This window comes from Lygodium microphyllum, chromosome 11 (assembly GCF_053477565.2).
Source record: "Lygodium microphyllum isolate KBCC chromosome 11, Lygodium_microphyllum_v1.1.10, whole genome shotgun sequence".
NCBI classification, from domain to species: Eukaryota; Viridiplantae; Streptophyta; class Polypodiopsida; order Schizaeales; family Lygodiaceae; genus Lygodium; species Lygodium microphyllum.
The window spans coordinates 9230589-9255892 of record NC_141145.1 but is presented as its reverse complement, the minus strand read 5'-3'; the positions used below and the strand labels follow the sequence as shown (position 1 = coordinate 9255892).

At 43.9% G+C, this 25304-nt stretch overlaps 1 protein-coding gene across 6 annotated transcripts in view; it reads left to right on the top strand.

Moving 5' to 3' along the window:
• Nucleotides 1-9982: 9982 nt before the first annotated feature.
• Nucleotides 9983-25304, top strand: part of LOC148028527 (cytochrome c biogenesis protein family) — a 32944-nt gene continuing 17622 nt past the window's right edge. For 2 of the 6 annotated variants that reach the window (XR_015692496.1, XR_015692497.1), the window contains exons 1-2: nucleotides 9987-10771; nucleotides 10988-11204. Coding sequence is in view for 4 of the 6 variants with exons in the window: in XM_087688810.1 (XP_087544936.1) it covers nucleotides 10168-10771; nucleotides 10988-11204 (821 nt within the window). In the remaining 2 variants the exon portion in view is untranslated. Of the gene's footprint in view, nucleotides 10772-10987; nucleotides 11205-25304 lie in introns of all 6 variants that reach the window. The other 4 variants (XM_087688812.1, XM_087688811.1, XM_087688810.1 and 1 more) reach the window with 3 other exon arrangements.

Genomic DNA, 25304 nt, shown 5'->3' with positions numbered 1-25304 from the left:
CCACTTATGGACTTGGTTACCTATAGGATGTATATGCTCCCCGATGTATGGTTGATGTATCTTGGACTATCAAATGCTTTGAGCCATATGTATTGAGCTTGGTTTGCTCATTGGCTATATTGGTTTGCTTCCAATGGGAGTACATTGGCATTTTATTTGCAAGGCTTAGACTCTTGAGTGAAAGGGAGACTTTAACATGCTCATTGGTTTATGCATACACTATCTTTGTAGACATTGAACTGTGGGAAGATTTAGATGTGATGTGATAGCTGGTACTTACTCCTATCAGACGGGTTGTTAGTGGTGGATACAAGCTATGTTTATGTACATCAGCTTCACTATCCAAATGAAGCGAGTTTAGTTGCAGTTTGTTAGATCGCCTTGTTGCTCAAGAGATCTCCTATGCATAGTCAACTTATGTGTATGATTACCTTATTGGTTGGGATGCGTCTATATACCTGTCATCCTTTGATTCTCTAACAATATTTGGGACTTGGAGGTTTTATACTCATTCTTGTACACTGCCTGTTGCATTTTTAGCCTAGTTGATACCCAAACTTCCCTAGTAGTGGGAGCTTTATATTTTGGTCTTTTGCCTACATTTATATGCTCTTTTATTGCAGTTTACAAATAGCAATGTTGAAATTCAATTTTGAGTCATTTTGTTAAGAGTGGACACTTGGTTTGAGCACTTAGTACATTTACTTTGTGGATAGCTATATATTGTATTGGACCCTACCTCTTGCATTCCATTTTGGGCTGATTTACTATTATTACAATAGTCCACTCACTCTTTGCTTTGCAATCATAATGGCATCTAGTTCAAGTGCTTCTAGGGATAGTTCCATTTTCAACATAAACAAGTTGGATGGCAATAACTTCAAGTATTGGAAGACCCAGATATGACAAGTTTTGGTTCAAAAGAAGCAAATTAGACCACTAAAGAGATAAAGCCCGAAGAGTATGATGTAGAGGCTTGGGTTGATCTTAATGAGTTATGAAAGTCCACTATTATCTTGTCTTTGTCAAAGCAGGTTTACTTTAATGTCATTGAGACTAAGAGTGGTGCTTGGGAGTTATGGGAGAAAACATGTAATCTTTATGGTAAGAAAAGCCCTATTATGCAATTGTATTGGTTTAAGATGCTCATGGACCTTCATATGAAATAAGGCATTGCTATGTCTTCACATTTAAATGAGTTTCATTCCATTTCCAACCAGCTTACTTTGGAAGGGATTACATTTGAAGAGAATATTAGGACTATGTTCTTGCTTGTTACTCTCCCTGAGTCTTGGGATACTTTTCACACTGCCATAAGTACTAATGCTCGTGTAGATGGTTTTAAGCTCAAAGATATAGAGGTTACCTTGCTGAGGAAGTGAATAGAAATAATATTGATGTAGCCCGTATCTCTCATGCACACACTATTAGAGGCCATAATGATGGCAGATATGGTAATGACCTTTGTGACAGATATGCAGAGTAAGGCAAGTTAAATTCTAGATCTCATGGGTAGGGTCATGGTAAATCTTATGGCCCCAAGTCATCTTTTACATGTTAATGCCATAAAATGTACCAAGATAAGTAAGACAGAGGCAAGGGAAAAGTGCAAGATAATGCTAAGACTCTAGATGATCGTAGCACCACAAAGTGTACTATCAAGATTGAGGAGATATATGCATTGGAGTATGATTTTGATGAGTACATTCTAGATGCTTCTTCACTTGATGTCCAATTGACTGACACTCGATCATCTTTCTCTCAATGTTGGTTGCTCGATTTGAGGGCTTCATTTCATGTGACTCCACATTGTGCTTGGTTCTATGCCTATCGTGCTATGATGACAGGGAGATGATCATGTTTGGGATATTGTTGGCGTTGGCGATGTTCCTTTGTAGTTTGCTACTTGTACTTCATTTGTTTTGCATGGTATACACCATGTGCCAGCTTTGACTAAAAGCCTTATCTCAGCACAATAGTTGGATGATGTTGGGTATCATGTTTCATTTGATTATTCTACATGGAAAATCACTTATAGCAATGTCATTTGGCTAGAGGTGTGAAGGCTCGTAGTTTTATCCCTTACTTATATCTAGTACTACTAATCATGTTTTGGTTGTGACTAATCTTTCACATGTATCTCTATGGCATCCCCATTTTGGGCATATGTCCCTAAAAGGAATGAAAGTGTTGACTTGTTTGTAGTATCTCCCACCCTTAGACTTTTCATGTTTTGATTCATGTAATCATTGTTTACATCAAATGCAAACTTGTAGCATGCATAAAAAGTCTCGCACTATGCACATGAGGCTCTTGTTCATTTGGATGTTTGTGGTTCCATGCCCTATTAGTCCTTGGATGGTGCAAAGTATTTTGTTACATTCATTGATGATTGTTCACATAAAGTCTAGGACTATCTCAAAAATGAGAAATCAAAAGTTTTACCTACTTTTCAACACTTTCTTGCTATGGTTGAGAACTAGTTTGGGCATCGACTAAAATGCCTAAGATCTAACAATATGTCTCATGTGATTTTGAGCAATTTTGTGATAAGAGGGGTATTAAGCATTAGTTGATGGCCCCTTACACCCCACCCCAGAATGGTGTTGTAGAATGCATGAATAGGACTATTCAAGAAAGTTCACAATATGCTTAGTCAGGCAAGCTTACCACATACATTTTGGGCTGAGTCAATTACTATTGTTGTTCACTTGATTAATAGATACCAATGCACTGCTCTTGGTAGTATAGATACGGAGAAGTATGGTCTAGAATGTTGAAAATGCGTGGATCTAGAGCATAGTTATGGTGAATGGAACACAAAAACAATGTTCATGATAACATAGACTGGAGAGACCAACTGTTACTCAAGTGAATTAGGTTCCAAGATGGAAGCTTGGACTCATAAACACAATCTTGAGTATGACACAGACTATGACTGAAAGGAAAAAGTACAATAGTATTCCATCATTGAATGATAAGAAGGTACATCACTTTATAGGCTCATGATGGTTCCCTTTTTCTCCACTGTGCTTATGGGATTCAAGCATCCTTTCTAGCAAACTACTTGTGTCTTACCCTATTGCTCCATACAAAGAGGCTGTCACATGGGTGTGATTGCATATTTCTCAACACCCCTCCTCAATCACAACCGTGAAAAAGGCACTAAGTGTACAGAGGCTGCCATGAGTAGAACATTGCTAAGTGTGGGTATGCCACAAACATGGTAAACACCAGAGGCTGTCGCAGAAAAGGCTAAGTGTGTATACCAAAAAACATGGCTAATATCCAAGGGCTGTTACAAGGCCTCACTAAGTGTGTAGAGGATGTTATGCATAGGCTTACATGAGGAGTTTTACAAGGCATATGTTAGGAGCATTAATGGCAAGTACATTCAATACAAAGTTCTAGTGAAAAGTAGAGACAAGGATCGACAAGCCCTTGTGATTTTCTTCATTAGATATGTCATGGTAGGCATAGTAGATCTTCTTTTGTTTGTCCACTTCTTTAACGTAGTCCATTTTGCTTTCTTTGATGCTCTTTTTGTCTTCATGGTCTTCTTTTTCTTGGTCTTTTTCTTTTTGGTATGTTTGGTATTTTTCTTCGTTATGGTCTTCATTAACTTTGCTTGCATTAATCTTCATGTTCTGCATTCTCACTAATGAGAATTAGCCTCAAATATCTAATTTTGCAGTAGAAGAATTGAAAGAATTTGTGTCAAGAAACAAAAGTGTAAGGCAGTGTGTGAAGACACACTCTGTATATAGTATCAAGAGATATTATGATGATTGTTGCTTGCACTCTTGTTGAACTTGAGGGCTTCTATCCTTCCAAATCCAAATCTTCTCTTGAAGTTGAGCTTGCTAAACCTTCAGATCTAAATGGTAGAGGCTTGAGTGTTGCAGCAGATCTTTGAGTGTGGCAAAGATTGAGCTAAGAGAATGTAGTGGAAAATGAGCTTGAGACTATAGCAATGAAGAACTTGGTGTTGATGTCGTCTCCAAATCTTCCAAAGTCTTCATAAATTTCCCTCCTTGATAAGTAATCATTGTTGGAATCTTTAAATCAGAGTGGCAGTAACTTCATTGCACCAAGAGGAGTGAGAAAATGAAGGAGAGATGAAGCTTTTGAGTTTTGGCTATGGAGCCTGCATTAGGATTGCTAGGGGCAGGTTCGATTTTTCACTCTATGTGTAGTGTATACTTGATCATTTTCAAAACTTTTTTTATGGATAGAAAGCTTATCTCATGGGCTTCCAAAACCTATGATTCTTGGTCAAATCACTACGCGTGCTAGGAGAGAAATCGGCCCGAATAGGACTGCACCTATTTCTAACATCGTGACACAATTTTGGGAATGCTGAGGCAATGAGCAACTAATGTTGAGCTCTCACTTGATGGAGAGTTTCATCTTGGACTAGGAAAGAATCCCCTAGAATAAATCTTGTTGAGTTATGGCTTGTAGATGGAGATTTAGGTGCTCAAAGTTGGCTGGGTCATCCTGGCCACGGCATGCACATAGAGTAGAGGTTGGGAAAAATGACAATGCTGAGCTATGTGGTAAGCAATGTTGAGCTCTAAGTTGATGGGAAGTTTGCTCGAGTTAAGAAACAAATCCATAGAAGAAATCTTGAGGAGATATGCTCTGATTTGGGAGATATGAAAGCTTCAATCATAGCAGGTCGTGTCTGGCTATGGCGGACAAGGGATAGGGAATGTAGATGAAGTTGGAAATGGAGTCATACACCGATCCTGAGCTGTCCAGAGATGAAGAGGAGCTGAAAGAGCAGAGAGGAGACCTGAGACATGCTAAGCCATGCTTAGATGAGCTTTGATACCATGTTGAAATGCATGGATCTAGAGTATAACTATGGCAATGGAACACAAAAACAATATTCATGATGACATAGACTGGAGAGACCAACTATTACTCAATTGAATTAGGTTCCAAGATGGAAGCTTGGACTCATAAACACAATCTTGAGTATGACACAGACTATGACTAAAAGGAAAAAGTACAATAGTATTCCATCATTGAATGATAAGAAGGTACATCACTTTATAGGCTCATGATGGTTCCCTTTTTCTCCATTGTGCTTATAGGATTCATGCATCCTTTCTAGCAAACTACTTGTGTCTTGCCTCCATACAAAGAGGCTGTCACATGGGTGTGATTGCATATTTCTCGACATAGAAAGCCTTCCTTATATGCCCATTTGCAAGTCTTTGGATGTGAGATACTTTGCCATATTTCCAAAGACAAACACAACAAGTTGGATCTAAAGTTCCTCAAATGCATATTTCTTGAATTTAGTAATGTAGGTCAGATGGGCTATCACATTTGGGATCCACAAGCTTAGAAAATTGTCCACAACCATGATGTTGTTTTTCATAAAGGTAGGATGCATAAGCAGCTAGAGCCATTGATTGAGGTGTATAGGGTGATCTTTCAGGAGGAACCTCCTACTACTATACAACTAACCCCAGTTAGACAACCTACGAGCTGATGATGATGTAGTGGCCCATGATCTGCCTGTTGTGCAAGATCATGATGTTGGACAAAGAGGATAGGATGTATAGGCTCCCCAACTAATCTTCACATGCTCTATTAGGGGCCTTGTGTCCTCCTAATCATTACAAGTCCTTTGTGCATTATATCATGATGATAAATTCTGATGAGTCCCTTACTTATGAGGAGACTATGCATAGAGATGATACTCACTCTTTTGGGAGAGGGCCATGTAGTCTAAGTTTGATTCAATATAGAAGAATCATAGATGGGATTTGGTTCCATTTCCTAGTGGAAAACATGCATTGCTATACAAGTGGGTGTGTAATTGAAGGGCACCCTTGGTTGCCCTAAGCTCAGGATATAAGGACCCTTTGGTTACTAAGGGTTTTAAATTGGAAAAGGAAATTGATTTTGATGAGATATTCTTCCCTATGGTCAAGATGACACCCTTTACTTGGTTTTGGCCTTGGTTGCGTAGATGGATCTAAACTTGTACCAAATGCATCTTAAGATGGATTTCTTACAAGGTGTGATGCTTGAGGATATCTATATGTAGTAGCCTAAAGGCTTTGTGGATAAGGGCATGGAACACCTAGTATGTAAGTTGAGAAAGAGTCTTTATGAACTAAAGTAAGCACGTAGGAAACGGTATTATAAGTTTGATGCCTTTATGCATTCCTAGGGTTATTCCCATAGTGATATGGATCCATGTCTTTACATGAAGAAGGCAGGTTATGGTAGCCTTATCATTTTGGTACTATATATTCATGGCATGTTGATTGTTGGGAGTGGTCATGATGAGTTGGGTACTTTGAAGACTCAACTCAAGAAGAGCTTTGAGATGAAGGACATGGAAAATGTTTCTTACATACTTGGTATGTGCATTACATGCAATTGCTCTAAGAGACTCCTCTACTTGTTACAGAAGGAGTACATTCACAAAGTACTTGAGTGGTTCCATATGCAAGTTGGTAAGCCAATTGGCACCCCTTTACCTTCTCATGTGAAGGTGAGTCAAGAGGATTGTTCCTAGTCAGATGATGAGAGGGACAAGATGGCCAAGTTTCTGTATGCATCCACATTGGGCAGTAGCTTGATGCATGCCATGATAGCTACTAGACCTAACATAGCATTTGTAGTGGGAGATGTGGCTCATTGTATAGCAATACTTGGTAGGCAACATTGGGATGTCATGAAGGGTATCATGAGATATCTTAAGGATACTATAGACTTGTACCTTTGCTATGGCATGAGGACATTGGAGTCATGGGTTACATAGGCTCAGATTATGCAAGACATGTAGATAGTAGGAAGTTCACCTTTGGCTATGTCTTCACATTTGTTGGAGATGTTGTTTCTTGGATGTCTAGGGTGCAGAAATGCACTGTCTTGTCTATTACTAAGGTTCAGTACATTGCAACCACCACTAAGACTTGCAAGGATACCTTATGGTTAGGCCACTTAGTTGTAGACCTTGGTATGATAGATATGACTCCTACATTGCATTTGAACTCTATGGGTGCCATCCAGTTGGCACGTAATTTGGTCTATCATGCATAGACCAAGCATATTAAGGTCCATTACCACTTTATCAGAGAGGTGGTTGAGGACAAGCTGATAGAGCTTGTCAAGATCTCTATAGATGAGAATCCTCTGATCTACTTATAAAAGTCTCCCAATGGAACATTATGCCTTTCTTAGGAAGATGATGGACATAGGATGAGATGATATCTATTCCTTGTCTAGTTGTGCTTATATGTACACCTAGCATTTTGTCACTTTTTTTCATTTTCCTTCTCACTTAGGCATATTCATATTTAAGTGGGAGGTTGTGGGGGTTAAAGGCTACATGTGCCTAGTCGCCTATATTTATATTGTACTTATTGTTAACACACCTATACACTACTGCAGTTAGCGGCCACCTAATACTGTCACTTTGTTCTTTATTCTTTACTATGACAATAGAATAATGGAAGGTAGATTACACATTGTGAATGAGAATTCCATGGGGAAGCGATGTCCAACGGGCTTTCCCCTTTTTATGCTCTTTACAATCCCCTCCAATTCTTCAATAGAAAAAGACCGAGTCAACAATAGGGCTTTACCCATTGCTATTCTCTCTTGAAACACCTTCAACAAGTTAGAACTTTGCTGCTCCCAGTGACCATCTATTGATGGTTTAGAACTTACAACCGAAGGTAAGTGCTTAATAAAGACCTTCCTTATTAATTTAACGTTATAGTGTTTTTGGCCATTGTCATCCACAATCACATATATATTCTCCTTCTAATGCTTGGATTCAAGGCCTTGAAATAAAAAGTTGGAGGTGCCTCCTTCTTGATCTCCCATTTTGATTTTAACTATACTTTTGCAGCTTGAATGAGATCTTACTCACATTCATGAATAAACTCTTTTTCATGTACGACCCTAAGCATACCTTCATCATGACAATCAACAATAACATAATGTTTTATTTGCACCTTGAAGCCAAACTAAAAGAACTTCTACCATCATCAACCACATTTGTCCCAAATCTCTTGGCAATTCTATTCACTACTTTGATGCAAATTTCCCCATTGATAAGGGATCAAGAGCAACATTAGAAGTGGACTTCCATGGTTCATTTTACCTCCCTCATGAATCTATTATTACTTTCAAATGAGAAATTTAGAATGAACAATGGAGGACCGTGGTTAGTTTGCATTGTTAGATTAATCTTCCCAACAAGTAGCATTGGGACATGATTCGAATGTTGAAAGGTAGAGATGTTTCTAACTCTATGTTACGACCAAACTGGGACTAAACAACCAGCCACCATTTATTGAATGCATGCAATGTCCATGAGCTACCTAACAAGTTTGTGTTCTGTTTGTGTTCTTATGTATAAGAGAGCATTGGAGAAACTTCTAACACTTCGCCCTTTCAATTGATATGTTGGGTGTACATAGGAAGAACATCAACCACCACTACATTTTGATCATGACTCTCATAGCCACCATATATGGCCATCTCCATCCACCCATAGTAATGAGAGTTTGAAGCTAGGTTTGACAAGTAGTGTAGGTTATCAATCCATGATGAACAGATCCTTCCTTTTATCACAACATAGCCCTCACACATTCCAAGTGATAAGCTCGATTCTTTTGGATGAGAATCCCATCCTAGATCCTCCTCGTTAATAGCCACAAATATGTTATTGTTGAGAAGGGGCTACTTTGCTTGTTATTTGAGCGAAACTCTCTAATTACCTTTTTGCCCATTGTGCTTCCATCCTTTGTTGCCAATACTAGAAAACGTTCTCCTTCCACCAATAGATTTTGACATTGATAACATCAGCAAAACAACCTCCTTTGGCTCTAGTTTACCAATATGCTTGTTTGGCACCACAATACTCTCCCTAGACCCCATGCTCTCCTTGGCTTCAATATCATTTTTGTCTATTTGTTGATCGTCTCATATCTCAAAGATCACAACAATCTTCCTTCTTCTATTTTGCATTATTTTTTCTAGGGCAATCACATGTAAAACATCTTGATTCTTTACAAACATAACATGAATCTAGAAAGCCAACAAGCTAGACTAACCGAGTTTCACCCTGTTTGTCTCAAACAATTTAAGGGCTTCTGGGGGTTGGTTTCTTCTATCCTTAGAGTATGTAGGTGTGCTTTTCAACACACACGAGACCACTTTCTTTTTTGGGACATAAGAAACTCTTCCCCATGTTTCAACAATGGCTACAACTCCCTCCAACTAGTTAGGATGCCTTAGAAACACACATGATGTAACTTGTAAATCATGATATCTCTTGGGTTAAAGTTGGCACACATTTGTAAAGATAAACCAAGCCTCCTTTGAAAACCAACCATGCTATTAAACAAACCTCTTCCTTAGTTATTGACCCTACTAGGACAATCAGCCTCTGCGTATAAATAGGGAGGCCTTCAATTTGAAGGTAGACATAAACCACCTTTCAAACTCTGATTTAGAAGGTACACATGACATGAAGTATATATAAACTCATTCGCTTTGGATAATAGGCATACATTTGTTGGACTTCAGCTAAGAAGTTCACTGTTACTCTAATGACACGCTTTTCTTCTTGCTATAGTGCTTGTTTCTTCTTGTTTACCAATGTTTTAAGATCATCCCAAGAGAAGATTTAGTAACCTCTATATCCACGCGAATATTCCTCGTGACTCCTGAGACTGAGACTTTAAGACTTGGGATAGTACACCATGCCATGCTTTAAAGAGGGCAATAAAGGCTAACAAGCAATCCCTAGTACCACACCGCCATGACTCGGTGTGACACATCTAGATTCTAAACTAGTGAGATACACAAGGTCCACAAAGATTAAGCACCAAATTTTAACTTTATGCCTATCATTACCAAATGATGTTGAGATGACCTGAAAGGCGTGTCTAAATCAATGGCCACAGAAAGGCAAAGCGGTAATGGATAGACTATTGGACCGTGACTCGCCCAAACAGATATTTGCTAGCAGATAATAAAAACTTCTCGTGCGGTTGGGCTTCAGCAGGAGTTGGCTCGACCCAACTGCTCTCTCACGCAGCTACCGAGACTCAGCTTTGTTGCTCAGTTCTTCTGATGAACCAATGAAAGGATCCTTGCTGGGCTCTGGCAACTTGGCAAGTGATGATGGGCAGCGGCATGCTTCAGCACAATCTGAAGTTGCGCCATGGCTCCTGCCAGTTTACAGACACCTTGAGCTCGATTGGACATTCAAGAACTGGATTATGCCTCGTGAAGGCCGACGGTTTCTGCCTGATTGCTCCTCCTACGAGCAATGGGAGCATCAGTTGGGGCCTCTCTCGGCCGTGCAGGGGCAGAGTTCTTGCCTTCGCCCGCGCCCGCAGCAAAGGACAGCAGCAGAACCCTGCCAAGCTCACCAACAAGGCCATCGAAACCCTAAAAAAGTCTCTTGACCTGTCCCCCCCGGCACCTTCAGTTTCTGAAGCTGCAGGGCTGGAAGATGTGGTGACAAAAGAAGCAGCTTCGGCAGGACATACAGGAGGAAAAACGGTGGTATCAAGCAGGAAGAGGAAGGCAGCTTTTTCGTCTCAGCAAAGGCCCATTTCGGTCCACCGAATGTCTAAGAGAAACCTTGACCTTGCAGCCAATCAACCCTCTGGCGTGCTTTTGTTTCTTAGGCAATTCAACAGGAAAATCGTGCGGATGTTGTCATCTTTTCGTCTTGCAATCGCAGAACTTGTTGTCATTGCAGCCTTATGTGGACTAGGTACGTGCGCCTGTTGTAAGTCTCATCAATATCTTATCATAATTATTTTGTATGTTTGTAATCACCAATATTGTAATCATTGCGAATGAGAATTGCTGTGCAATCTGTGTCTGAGATTGGTTGCAGCAAGTCTTTGCCTTACCTTGGAATTGCAGTCAATCATCCATTTTTAACATGCCGTTTTGGTTATCTAAATCTGGAATTTTTCTCTGCCAGGTACTTTGATCGAGCAAAACAAGAGGCCAGACTTTTACATTCAGAAATATTCTGAAGATCTCGCTTTTGGATTCCTCGATGGTGAATGGGTTCTGCGACTTTGCTTGGATCATATCTTCTCAGCTCCCTATTTTTTGGGTTTAGGTGGACTCTTAGCAGCATCACTAGTGACATGCTCAGCAACCCGGCAATGGCCTTTAGTCAAAATTGCCCGCAGGTTCTGTAGTGACATGATTCTTCAAAAGTTCCAATAACAATGCCTATCTGAGATCTAATTCTTTGCTCTTTTTTTCCTGTCATTGTGTGGGTCCCGTTCATTGGAGTGCTGTATTCTCAAAGTCCTTCTCCCCCCCAAACACACACCACAATGTCCACCAGTACCCTCCCCCCTCTAAACACACACACACACACACACACACACTCTCTCTCTCTCTCTCTCTCTCTCTCTCGCGTGCACACACCCACATGCACGCACATACACACCCACACCAACACCACCAAACTGCTGCCCTGCTACAGGAGCTGCTGCCCTGCTATGGGAGAGCTGCTGTGAACAACAGCAGGTTGCCACCCTGTCCCTAGGAGCAGTTGGCACAAAGGTTTCACCTCAGCTGTAGCTGCATTTTCTGCCAGTACTGCTCCCTGTAGACAGCCACCCACTTTCTAGAGGTTGTCACCATTTCAGCTACTGCTTACAGCTGTCTTCTGTTGCTGCTCCTTCTGCAGACAGCTGATCACCTGCTGGAGCCTTTGCTACCTCAGTCAACCTCCTACAATTGCGTCTTCTGCAGCTGCCACCCCTGGGGTTGCCACCTGACCTGGAGCTGCCATTCCCTTACTGCAGACTCCTATGTTTTGATGTTGCTGCCCCTGGAGGTAACTTCTCATCTGCGTTTTCTTCTTCTTTGATCATCCACTCCAGTGTCATCCACTCCTAAGCTCTCCTAAACTCCAGTCTTAGTAGAGACATGGCTTGAGATCATTGTATCATCCCTTTATTTCATTCACCACATTCATTCTTAGAGTTTGTGAGTTCATTCATTGCCAGTGTTTGTCATACCCTCTATTGTCTCCACTGCAGACCCTATTGTTTCTTTACGTGGTGTCATAGCCATTTGCTTAACGCCTGTACATGGTATGAGAGCAGAGGTGCTCTTTGAGCTAGAGGTCCTCATTCTCCATGAATAACACAGGGCCTGACAGGGAGTAACAAGACCTCTTTCAACCTAGATTCCTTCACTCCATTCTGCTGCAACATTTGGGAGACTCCTTTCCCACCCTCCCTCTACCTTTTAGGTTTGCAATACTGGTGTTACAGTTTCTTCCCTTGATTTCGCTGCACTAACCACTAAGTGCGCCTATTGCAGCCAACCAGGTCCCTCCACCTCAGCTTGTTGTCATCGACCATTCCTCCCTATCCTGTCATGGTATGTGCACATATTCAAAGGTACCCCTTGTGCCAACTCATCGATCCAGGCGACACAAATTGTTCTACATTGATTATTGTGAGTAGTATGCTCAAGGCAATATTATGCCTATGATGTGTGCTAGGTCCTTTTGAGCATAGGGAGTTCATTAGACCCCTCCAAGCAACAAGGCCTCGGACACATTGAATGCAAATTTCTGGCCAAATTTATCAGACATTTTGGGGCTTTTATGTTTTTTGAGGACATTGGCATATGAATTGCGGCTACAGTCACTAAAAGACTGTTTTGAACACATTTGAGGTAAGAAATTTTGGGGATTTTGCTGGTACAGTGTTGCTGAACATTGATTGCACGTTGGATTGCGTGCATAACAGACAGTTTTGACAGAGTGCACCTCTGTACACTAATTGCAGAAAGTTATTTCCTGCAATTTCTGAAAATTTTCAGATTTCCAGTGAAGTTCTGCTTCGACATTGCTCTTTTGCATTTTCAGTAATTGAAAATCATGGCAAATCAGGGAGGAGATGTTTTTAACTATGTATCCAAGGAGGACAGATTGGATGGAAATAACTTTTCACTTTGGTCCTTCATGATGAAGAATGTACTTGTGGCAAAAAATCTTTGGGATTATGTCAGTGGAGAAAAAGCCCAACCTGGAGTTGTGACTCCAGCTACTCCTCCAGGAGGACGTGCACCACGGGCACCTCAGCCTGCTCCACTTTAGCCACTTCCCCAAAGAATAGCAGCTCAAAAAGCATGGGATACACGGGATGCACAAGCTTTGTCGCTGATTGCGTTGGTAGTTCAGTGGTTAATTATCCCCCACATTTGTTCAGTAGCTTCTTTACGAGAAGCTTGGCTAACTTTGGAGCAGATGTTTGCAGGCAAGAATGAGACTCGCATCTCTTTCTTAAAGAAAGAGCTAGAGACATTGAAAATGGATGAAGGTGTTTCTATTCAGGATCACTTGAACAAAATTCAAGACTTGCGAGAGCAACTCATGAATGTTGATGAGTACTATTCGGATGCACAGATGATATCCACCACTTTGAACTCATTACCTCCTTCTTACTTGGCTTTTCATATGGCCTTAAACCTCACAATGAGGATTGCCGCGCAGCCAATCACTTTTCTTCAGTTAGTCAATTTGCTTCTAGAGGAGAAGTAAATACGGAGGAATAGTGGTGTGGATGCTATAGCCTCTGAGCAAGCTTTTATGGTTAGACAGAAGGGCAAAGGCAGCCAAGTGAAGAATGCTCCACAGAATTCTGGAACTTTTGACACATCCCAGGCAAACAAAAAACAAGGGGGCACGCAAGCCAAAAAGGGTAAATGCCATTATTGCAAGAAGCCAAGCCACTACATTACTGAATGCAGAAAGCGCATTGCCAAAGAGAAGAAAAAGAACCAGAAATGTCTGTTTCTGATGCTCCTTCCACTGATACTGAGTTCGCGTTCTTTGTTGCAGATAGGGACTATTGTTTTTACACATGCAGTTATGATACCTCTTGGGCAAATCGAGCATTCAGCTCTATTGAGAATGCATGCACTTGGTTTTTTGATAGTGGTGCTTCTAGGCATATTACATCTCGCAGAGATTTATTTGCATATGTTTATGCATCTCCAGTTGGCAAGTCTGTACAGTGTGCCAACAATGCATCATACCCTGTTAGAGGTATTGGGGAGATTGTGCTCACAACCATTGATGGCTCTATTCTCCGCCTACAGGATGCTTTATTTGTGCCAGACATAAAGAAGAATTTACTTTCTATCTCTTCTTTGGCACGTTGTGGATTGCAGGTCACATTTGATGATGACTGATGCATGGTGAGAGACAAAGAACATATGACTTTGGTCTTGACATGCACTTTATGTCATGGGTTATACGAGTTGGATGCTCTTTCAGTTGATCAGTCAGCGTACTTGGCATCCACTCTTACTCCTGCTATGCTACAAGCAGAGTTATGGCATGCTAGGATGGGGCATGTGAACTTTGGCAGCTTGATGCTCTTACAACGTATGCAGATGCTAAATGGATTACCTCTATTGGAGAGACCTCCTGAGCACTTGTGCGAAGAATGTATTTTGGGAAAAATGCATCGTTTTTCGTTTCCCCGTGATGTTGCTTTTAGAGCAACAGCCAGGTTGTAGTTAGTGCATTCAGATGTATGTGGATCCATGCAGATAAAGTCATTGGGAGGATGTTACTATTTTGTGACTTTTATTCATGAGTTTACTCGATTTTGTTGGGTCTACTCTACGGTCAAAAAGTCAGAAGTGTATGATGCATTCTTGGCTTTTATTGCACTTGTTGAAAACTAGTTTGGCTGTAAAATAAAGACTCTCCGCTCGGACCGAGGAGGGGAATACATGTCCTCTATGCTAAATTCTTTTTTGAAGTAGAAGGGTATTGTCCATCAGTACACTACTGCTTATACTCCACAGCAGAATGGGGTTGCAGAGAGAAAGAATCGGTCACTCATGGAGATGGCCAGATGTATGCTGAAGGCAAAGAGCTTGCCTCACAATTTCTGGATGGAAGCCGTCATGTGTGCTTGCCATGTTTTGAACAGATGCCCCACCAAAGCATTGAAGAAAATTACACCTTTTGAGGCTTGGAACAGCTGGAAACCTTTTGTTGGACACTTTTGTACCTCTGGGTGCCTTGCATATGCACATATTCCAAAGGTACTCAGGAAAAAGTTGGATAACAAAGCTGTCAAATGCATTTTTATGGGATATAGCAGTAAGAGCAAAGGCTACAGATTCTATGATCCTGTTTCTAAAAAGGTGTTTGTCAGTAGGGATGTACTATTTGATGAAAAATCAAAATTGTCCTTGGCTGGCTTAGATACATATCAGGCTGCCCGTGATGTATTTGAAGGGCTGTTGCCCATTACATTTGGTGATTCAGTTGGAGTTTCAGCACGTGAACTCATTGTTCAGCCAGCTATTCCTTCGGAAAATGCAAAAAATCAGCCATTGGCTGATCTGAATATTCAGCAAAGTGCTGAAACTGAAATTCAGCAAGAGCTTATGCACAGTCAGGAGGCAAGACAAATGCCTAGATGGTATTTACAAACTATGAAAGATAGTCATTTGGATGCACCCATGGCTGGTCGTACTAGAAGGCAAGCTCGTATGCATGATATTGCACATACCGTGGAGTTCGTTATGGCAGCAAGCACCTTCGATGATGAGGAGCTTGAATGTTTTGAGGATGCCCAACAGAGTGTGCATTGGATGGCAGCAATGAAAGCTGAATTGGATTCTATCACTAAGAATCAAACATGGGATTTGGGGTCTTTGCCATTTGGGAAGAAAGCCATTGGAACAAAATGGGTCTACAAGCTGAAACGGAATGCAAATGGATCCATTGACAAATACAAGGCAAGACTTGCAGCTAAAGGCTATGCACAGAAAAACGGCATTGACTATGAGGAGACATTTGCTCCTACCTCCCGTATGACAACCATAAGGTCTATGGTTGCTTTGGCTGCTCATTTGGATGGACTGTGCATTAGTTGAATATTAAAACTGCATTTTTGCATGGGGAACTTCATGAGGAAGTATATGTACAGGAGCCCATTGGTTTTGCAGTTGAGGGCTTGGAACACTTGGTATGCAAGTTGAAAAAAGCTTTGTATGGTTTGAAACAAGCTCCTAGAGCTTGGTATGCAAAGATAGATGCTTTCTTGCTTAGCGAAGGGTTCATTAACAGCTCATCTGAGTCTACCCTTTACGTATGTAAGCTGAAAAAAGCTTTGTATGGTTTGAAACAAGCTCCTAGAGCTTGGTATGCAAAGATTGATGCTTTCTTGTTTAGCCAAGGGTTCATTAATAGCTCATCTGAGTCTACCCTTTACGTATGTAAAGAGGGGGGATCCATACTGATCATTTGTCTTTACGTTGATGATCTCTTGCTTACAGGGATACATGCTGATCAGATTTCAGCATTTAAATAAAATTTGCAGCAAACTTTTGACATATCAGACTTGGGGTTTTTGCATTATTACTTGGGCATTCAGTTCATACATGATGCTAGAGGTATTGGGTTATCACAGTCAAGATACATTGGTAAACTTCTTGAGAAGTTTGGCTTATAGGATTGCAAGCCAGTTTGTACACCAATGGAACCTGGACTTAAACTGTCATTACATGATGACAGTGATTTGTTTGATATACACACATATGCTCCAACAGTTGGATGTCTTATTTACCTATGCAACACTAGGCCAGACATATAGTTTGCAGTTTCAGCCTTGAGCAGATATATGCATCAGTCACGCATGTCACATTGGCAAGTTGTTAAGCGTGTCTTCGGTTACTTATAGGGTACTAGATCTCTTGGATTGCTTTATGCCAAGGGGGGACCACTGCAATTACATGCTTACAGTGATTCTGATTGGGTTGGTGATTATGATTCACGTCACTCCATTAGTGGCAATTGTTTCTTTCTTGGCTCGTCTTGCATATCTTGGCTTTAGCAAGAAACAATTCATTGTTGCCACATCGTCATGTGAAGCTGAATATAAGGCAGCTTTCACTACCACAGTTGAATGTGTATGGATTAGACGCTTGCTTGCTGATCTGGATGTATCTGTCACGAAGCCTACTCCTTTGTTCACTGACAGTCAGAGTGCCATTGCAGTGGCACGGAGTCTATTGTCCTACCACCAGTAATGTGGTAGACATCTTCACCAAAGCTCTTCCGCGTGACAAATTTGAAGCATTTCTCCATGCTTTAAATTTGATCTCCTTTGGTGGTGGACGATCCTTGTACTCTTGATCACTCTTTACTCCAGGGGGGTTTGTTGGGTATTTCACTCACGCCTCACTTACGCCTATGCTCACATCGGAATGTCGATGATTAGTAGGACACTGGGGCACTTTTTACTCTCGGTAGGAGAGGTTTTCTTTCCCAGACTTATGGTATTATTTTGTATGTGCTTATGACACACACTTACGGGCACTTACCGTGTTCGGGTGTGAACACCCCCCTACAACCATAAGGTTTAAGAGTTGTACCTTGTACTTTCAGTTTACATTCTTTTCAGTCTATTGCATTGGGTGTCGTGCTTCACTCTCTACTGTCTGTTGTTTTCTGTGCTGAGCTTTGATCCTACCTCTACTCTCATAGGACCATGTTTATAGATTGCAGAAGGCTCTCTATGGCCTGAAGCAAGCTCCTCGCTCTTAATACCAGAGGATTGATTGATTCTTTCTAGAGAGTGGCCTCCATTGATCAGCTTATGATCCCAACTTATACTTTAAGGTTGAGGGTGATATGTGGGTTTTGCTCATTTTGTATGTGGATGATCTTATCATTAACAGGAGCTATACTTAGAAGGTTGATCGTACTTGGGAGATTTTGTGATAGGAGTTTGATATGATGGATCTTGGGATCCTACACTCGTTCCTTGGATTGGAGATCTATCACATGGCACAAGGCATTTTTATTTCGCAGTATAGGTACATTTTTTAGCTTCTCTTAGAGGTTGGTTTGGCCAATTTGTTGGCCTATTTCTTGCTCCGTGGACCCAAAGTCCAAGCTTTTGGTAGCTGGAGCTCCCCTTACAGATGCCACCCATTATAGGTATCTTGTTGGCTTCCTCATCTTGCTTATCACACTCGGCCGGATATTTCTTTTGTTGTGGCATTGTTGTCTTCTTTCATGAAGACTCCTACTCAGGAGCATTGGAGAATAGCCTTATGTGTTCTTTGTTATTTACAGGGGACTCAATCCTACGAGATCATGTTTGAAGAGGGGGTTACTCTCTCTAGTTGGAGTGATTCTGATCGGGCAGTGATGTGTATTCAAGATGGTCCACTACAGGTTATGCCTTCTCCCTTGGTTTAGGGATTCATGAAGACTCCTACTCAGGAGCATTGGAGAATAGCCTTATGTGTTCTTTGTTATTTACAGGGGACTCAATCCTACGAGATCATGTTTGAAGAGGGGGTTACTCTCTCTAGTTGGAGTGATTCTGATCGGGCAGTGATGTGTATTCAAGATGGTCCACTACAGGTTATGCCTTCTCCCTTGGTTTAGGGATTATCTTGTGGAGCAGCAAGAAGCAACATATTGTGGCTCTTTCTTTTATAGAGGTAGAGAATCATGCATTATTTTCTATAGCTATGGAGATGGCTTGGCTTCCCTGCATTTCGGTAGACATTGGCTTTCCTCAGTCAGGACCTACAAAGCTGCGCTTGGAAAACCAGAGTGCTCTAGCTCTGGCAAATAACCCTATATTTCATGCTTGTACGAAGCACATCGAGATTTAGTATCACTATGTTCGAGAGTGGATTGTGGATTCGGAGTTAGCGGTGGCCTATTGTCTCATGGTAGACAATCTAGTAGATCTCTTCATGAAGCCTTTGGCCAAGGCTTCTATGCTTCATCACATGAGATTGTTAGGTCTTTAGACACTCCTAGGATCTAAAATGGGGTGTCAACTTGCCTATGTTAGTCATGTCAGTCGGTCATTCTTGGTTGTGAGCTCATGTCAAAGTCTGACAGAGACAGAAGCTCTAGCAGTTTAGGTGCATTTTCTTCAATATTCGGTTTCATGTGTGCACTTCTAGGCCAATTTTCACTTTCCAGTCTACCTACACTTGTTGGTCATTGTCATTGTCATTTGGGGTTTTTTCGGGGCCTCCCCTATTTTTCTAGCATTTTTCTTTAGTGGACCAGCATTTATTGCTGGTTGCCTAACATTTATGGCCTGTGTAGGTGCAGGTTGGCCATTTTTTTGGTCTTTTGGCTATTTATAGCCACACCCCCTACTTGGCAGACACAAACACTCTTCAGTCTTCAGTCTTCCCTTTGCAAGTACACACTCCGACACTCCAACTCTCCGTGCTTGGTGTTGCCATTGTCATCAGCCTGATTTGGTGCCCTCATTGATGCTTTGGGCTACATGCAGGGACTATCAGTCCATCATCATTGTATCAGCATTCTTCTTCAGTCAGTGCAGTATTCTTCCTTCATCTTTTGCTTCCTCTCTTTTTTTTTTTTTTTCGTAAAAGGTAATTGTATTAATTACGAAAAAAAGTACATGATTACTTGATTACAAGATACATGAGGACAATCTAAGTCATCATGTGAAGAGATTCTAAGCACTACAAGTTACAACGTCGTGGCAAGGATGCAGAGGATTTCCTGATTACAGGATACACGAGGGCCCTAGGCCAACATGTGGGGAAACCCCGTAGCAATGCACTGAAAAGATTACACCAATCATGGCAACGACCCCGAGGCAATTGCCATATGCCACGGATGCAAATCCTCCCGAGGGAGCAGGTCGGAGTGTCGGATAATATCTAGCTGCCAATGCAAGAGCCCTTTAAGCCTGGCAATATGTCGGGGTACATTAGAGGCCGAATCAAAGAGAAAAGCATTGCACGTGGTCCAAATGTGCCAGCATCCCTAATATCTGAAAAAGTGAAATAAGATCTTCTCATGCAATTGTGGCGGTGTAGGATACTTCGGGCGCACAAAAACCCAGTCGAAAGGAGTTAGCGAGGACCCGACCACCGCGCGCCAAATGTGCGACAAGAGCGACCAGATATTCTTGGCGAGCGGGCAAGAGAGAAAACGATGTCGGGCCGATTCCGCCGGTGTGGTACAGAAGAAACAATTGCCATTCGAGATGCAACGCTTGGCAAGGGCCGAGGCCAGAGGAAGACCACCAATCATCACCCGCCAAAGAAAAACCTTGCATTTGAAAGGCGTCTTATTTAGCCAGCCCTCCATCAGCGTTTTCTGCCACCATGACAGCGATTTCCGCAGTCCCCAAACAGTATTAGCTTTCTCTCCCAGCCATTGGTGATCTTGAACAAGAAGATGATACACCTGATTAGTAGAGGCCTTTTCCAGACTCAGGCGGCCTGCAAGGTCCCAGTCCTGCCAAGGGCGGTCCACAGTCAAGGCAGGAAAGGGTTGCCGACCCTGAAGTTCCGACGAAAGCTGCTCCCATAAATCACGGTATCCACGCGGGATCTTGAAGAGTCGCCGAGCAGTCCGAAAAGATACGAGGACATTGCGAGTGGCAAGGGTAGCATCCGCCACCGACGTCACACCTAAACGGGCCATGCGATTAAATCTCGGTCTGAGTTGATGTTTATCTTCCCATGAAAGGAGTCTCGATACTGCCAACAATTCCAGCTGAAAGGAGTTAGTCTGCAAGCGGTCCCCTGCTGGGTGCCAACGGGCCTTTTGGAGCACCACTTTCCACGAGCCGACCAAGTGCAGTAACAAAGAGGAAGAGGGACTGGAAACACGAGAGTCCGCATTAAGGACATGCCACCAGGAGGCCCGAAGCCGTGTGTTACCATGGCGGAGCCCGCTGTCCTCAAGAAAATAGCGGGCTATGATGGTCCATGGGTGATGGTCCACACACATGGCACGGAAAAGGGACCAGCGGAGAGCTAACATATGAGTGTGTGCATCCAAAATAGCTCCTCCACCCATGCGCTTAGGGGTACATGCGTGTGACCATGAAATCCAGGAAATGCCGGCCTGCAGTGAATCCTTCTTCCACAACATGAAACGGATGGGATGCGTGAGGGCCTTCAAAGTAGTAGGCGTCCATGGCAGCAAATGCAGGAAATAGGTAAGCATCGGAAGCATGATTGTCTGGGCCACTTTGAGGCGGACATGGAATGGCCACGCTTGTGACTTCCAATGCATAAACTTCGCCGCCAGTTTTTGTGAAATCCAGTCCAGCAGGTCTTTTGGCCGTACATCCACCCCCAATGGGTATCCAAGATGCCTGACAATGGAGCCACGGGAAACCACCTGGCCTTGCCAGCCTAAGGACTGCAAATCAGGCTCCGTACAACTGAGGATGGCTGACTTAAGGGCATTGATGCGAAGGCCAGAGGCCTGACCAAAGAGTGTCCAAACATCTAATGCCCTGCGAATGTTGTCCCTATCCGCCTGCAAGATCATAAAGGTATCGTCAGCCAAAGATTGGCTAACGAAGTGCTGACCCAACGGAAGAGACAGCCCGGCCAGCTGAGCAGATGCTGCCATGGAGGATAACATTGAAAGGACCGGGTGAGTCGCCAGGGCAAAAAAGAGCGGGCTCAAAGGACAACCCTGTCTGACTGAGCGCGCAAGGACAAATGGCTCTGTAACTCCACCATTAAGCATAACTCTGGAGGAAGCCTCAGCACTAATGGTGTAGATCAGTCGGGACATGCGGATACCAAAGCCCATAGCCGACATGAGGTCTGCAATGAACGACCAGTCCACATAATCAAATGCCTTTTCCAAGTCCAATTGGATCAATACCACTTGCTGACCGGAGTGCCGCGCATAGTCAATCGCCATTTGCACATTTAAGATATTATGCAGAATGTTGCGGCCCTTAATGAAGCCATATTGGAGAGGATGCACAATAGATGGAAGGTGCTTGTGAAGCCGATTCGCCAGCACTTTGGAGTAGATTTTATACATGGAGCCCATCAAAGAGATTGGTCTCCAGTATTGCAACTTTGACGGCGAAGGGACCTTTGGAATTAGTTTGATAAGGCCTTCTTTCCATGAGGAGGGCATGACCCCCGTTTCCCACACTTGCTGAAACATGGCCACCAATGGCTTCACCAACTGCGTGGCCGAGGTCTGAAAGAATTCATTAGTGAGACCATCCCAGCCAGGACTTTTGTCATTCGACAAGTGCAACAAAACGTCTATAACCTCTTCCTCGCAAATATTCGTCTCCAAAGCGGCTTGCATATCAAGTGGAACCTGCTGGCGGACCAGTTGATAGAAGACCGAACGGGCATGCGTAACCTGGGTAGAAGGCGAGGAAGAGGAACCAAGGAGTTCCATAAAATAGTTTCTGCACATAGTGACAATGGTTTGCGGATCCGTGACCATGCGACCTTCCGAATCCTGGAGTCTGGTCATATTTTCGCGAGCTGGAGACGCATGCAAGGCGCGAAAGAACTTATGAGACTGGCAGGCGCTGTCTTGCATTGTGTCCGTCAAGTTGTGCAGCTTGGCCTGTTGATAAGATTTCAACTGAAACACTTGAAGAAGATGGGCCAACCGCCTCTCCAGAGACAGCAGAAAATCATCATCAGGGGAATCCAGGAGCAAGGAACGGACCAATGCCAACAGGTCTTCTGCTGCATGTCGACGCCGGCGACAAAGTGAGGCATGATGGATCCCATACTGGCGAGCAACTCGCTGCACATTGGAGAGCAGTCGTGCAAATGAAGGCAAGCCCTCCGAGGCGAAGTCCAATAAGAACCTCTCAATCAGCTGCTGCATATAGCCCTGGAAAATTGAATGCTTCAAATAAGAGGAGTTGAAACGTAAAGGGAGCCTATCCAGGAATTGCAGAAAAGGTGCAATAGAGAGTGCTCGCATCTCAAGCTGGAGGGGGAAATGGTCCGACAACGCATATTGCCGCAAGACCTTCATCTCCAGCATCTCGGGAAGAAAATCATCGCCCTGCATGATATATATTCTGTCCAGTCGCGACCAGGTAGTTGCATATTGTGCGGAATGAAAAGTAAACCCTGAAAAAGAAGGGTGAAGCCACGACCAAAGATCTTGCTTGAGCACGTGCAAAGCAAAGGAATTCCACACCCGGCTTTCCGGCGTATCCATTACCGAATGCCCTGAAGTGGACTGTGAAGAGTCAACACACATATTGAAATCGTCCATCAAGAACCCCCTTCGGCCGAGTGACATGGAGCCTTGCAAAGTGGACCAAAGATCCCGTCGGGATGCGGGATCATTCGGAGCATAGAGGCCCAACAGCCATAAAATCTCTCCTTCAAATAAGACTTCGATCACCAGAAACCGGCCCTGCACATCATTTTTAACAAGGACAGGCTGATATTTCTCATGGACAATCATCAGCACGCCCGAATAGTGCGAAGCATGAGTCCCTGCATAAAACAGACGAAATCCATGACAATCTATCACTTTCCCTGCTTCACCGTGACTTTTGTGCTCAACTGCACACAATACATCCCACTGATTCTCGTGCAAGACGGTCCACATGGCATGTTGCTTATGGCGAGAGCAAATGCCTCGCACATTCCACGTGGCTATCTTCATGTATTCTCAAAGAAGGAAGTCAGGAACGAGGCGCTTGCTGCCTCGATTTCACCTTTTCCGCGAGAGCATCCAGGACACCCTCATCCAGAAAATCAGACAATACAGCGAAAGAATTCTGGCGACCTGCTTTGGAGGTAGAAGGGAAATCCACTACCTTGGGAGAGGGGAGGGGATAACGCCGATCCCAGGGTGTAATAACATTTCCTTTGGCATCGAACGCCAGCTTGGCAGGTGGGCCTCTGGGGCCGTCGGTATAGGCTCTCCTTGGAGATTGATTGCGAGGGCCCGACGGGGCCGTAGGACGCGCAGCCTGCTGTGGAGTGGGCATGTCTTTCCGGCGCGTATACGTGCGCACGGAATCCTGGGAAGCGGGAGGCCCAGGATCTGCCAGGCCTGCATCCAACTTTTTACCTTTTTTAGGACGTGCCTCAATCCAATCAGTGCGACCGGAATCCACACTCAGGACCTGTTGTTTGCCTTTATCCATGACATGAGGAGACTGAAGAGCTTCCTGGGGCGTGGCATCAAGCACCATGTCGTCCTTGGGCAGCGCAACCTGCGCATCCTCCGAAGACGTCTGCTTTTCAGGGCATTCAGCCATGAAATGCCCCAGTTTTCCACATGAAAAGCAGTGGCCCGCAAAGTTGCCCCATTTTAAGCGAAAATACAAAGGATGCATGCCCGAACAATTGAGGCGAAGCCACGCGGGCCTTTTCCTGGCCGTGTCCCAGAGCATGCATAAACGGTTGCGGTTCATGGCCCTGAGGCTTGGGGGAACCAGCACTGTTCCCACAGCTGCCATCGCATCCTTCAACATGGGCCAATAGACCGCCGGACAGTTTTCCACCTCCACCCACACCGGGCATTCGCGTTGAAGCAGACGCTGGAAGTCGGCCATGGGGCGCCATGGCACAACATGAACCAAGCGGCGATCAAAGAATAGCGGCAACTTGGACAGGAGCTCAGCGCGATGGGTTTCTGATTTCAGCAGGACCTCATAAAACCCGCGAGGTCCAAGGAAGATCTCCTCAACCGACTCCCCTTGCAAGAGATGGTGCAACCACTGGCGAATGTGCGAAAGCACTGGGATCCTGCCAGTGAAGAAAAGTATAACGGCACGGTCATAGAACACCGAGAAGGATCGCAAGACTGATTTGGGGTCGACCATGGCTTCCAGCACATCATCCGTTCCCGCAACAGAAAAAGATTCGGTATTATGCTGGACATAATCACCAAGCAGAGTATTGGCGAAGTCCAGCAAATGTTCCCAGTCAATTTCCTGCGAATCCACAGGATCAGAGGCCACTTGCGCATAGGAGCGTTCCGGAGGGCTCATTGGCTCATTAGGCGTATGCTTGGAGCGTTTGCCGGCAGGCGGCTGTTCAGAAGTCGGCGGTAACTCCTCCGTGCATGGCACCATATCTTCCGGCTCCTCTGCATCGGAATCAGGGCCAAGGGCTGCCACCGTCCGGTCAAGAAAGTCCAAATCCAGGCCAGCCATACTGCTGTCTTCACACGCGTCCTGTCAGCCTGAGTCGTGGCCTGTCCCACGAGCGCGTGTGGCAGGGCGCAACCCTAACGGTGCACGGGCCTGAGGGTGGGGCACAGGTCTGGCAGTCGACGGCAGCACGGGATAGTCGAGGGCGCAGGGCAGGGGCCTCGCCAGCAGAAACCCTAAAACTCAGAGGGCAAACGAACAAAAACGGGTGCAGAGCTCACCACGCAGGCGGGCGACAACAGGGCGGGGGCCGCTGGCGATGGGCCGACCAGCAGCGGGGCGAAGGACCCAGCTGCGCCCGACGGAACAGGA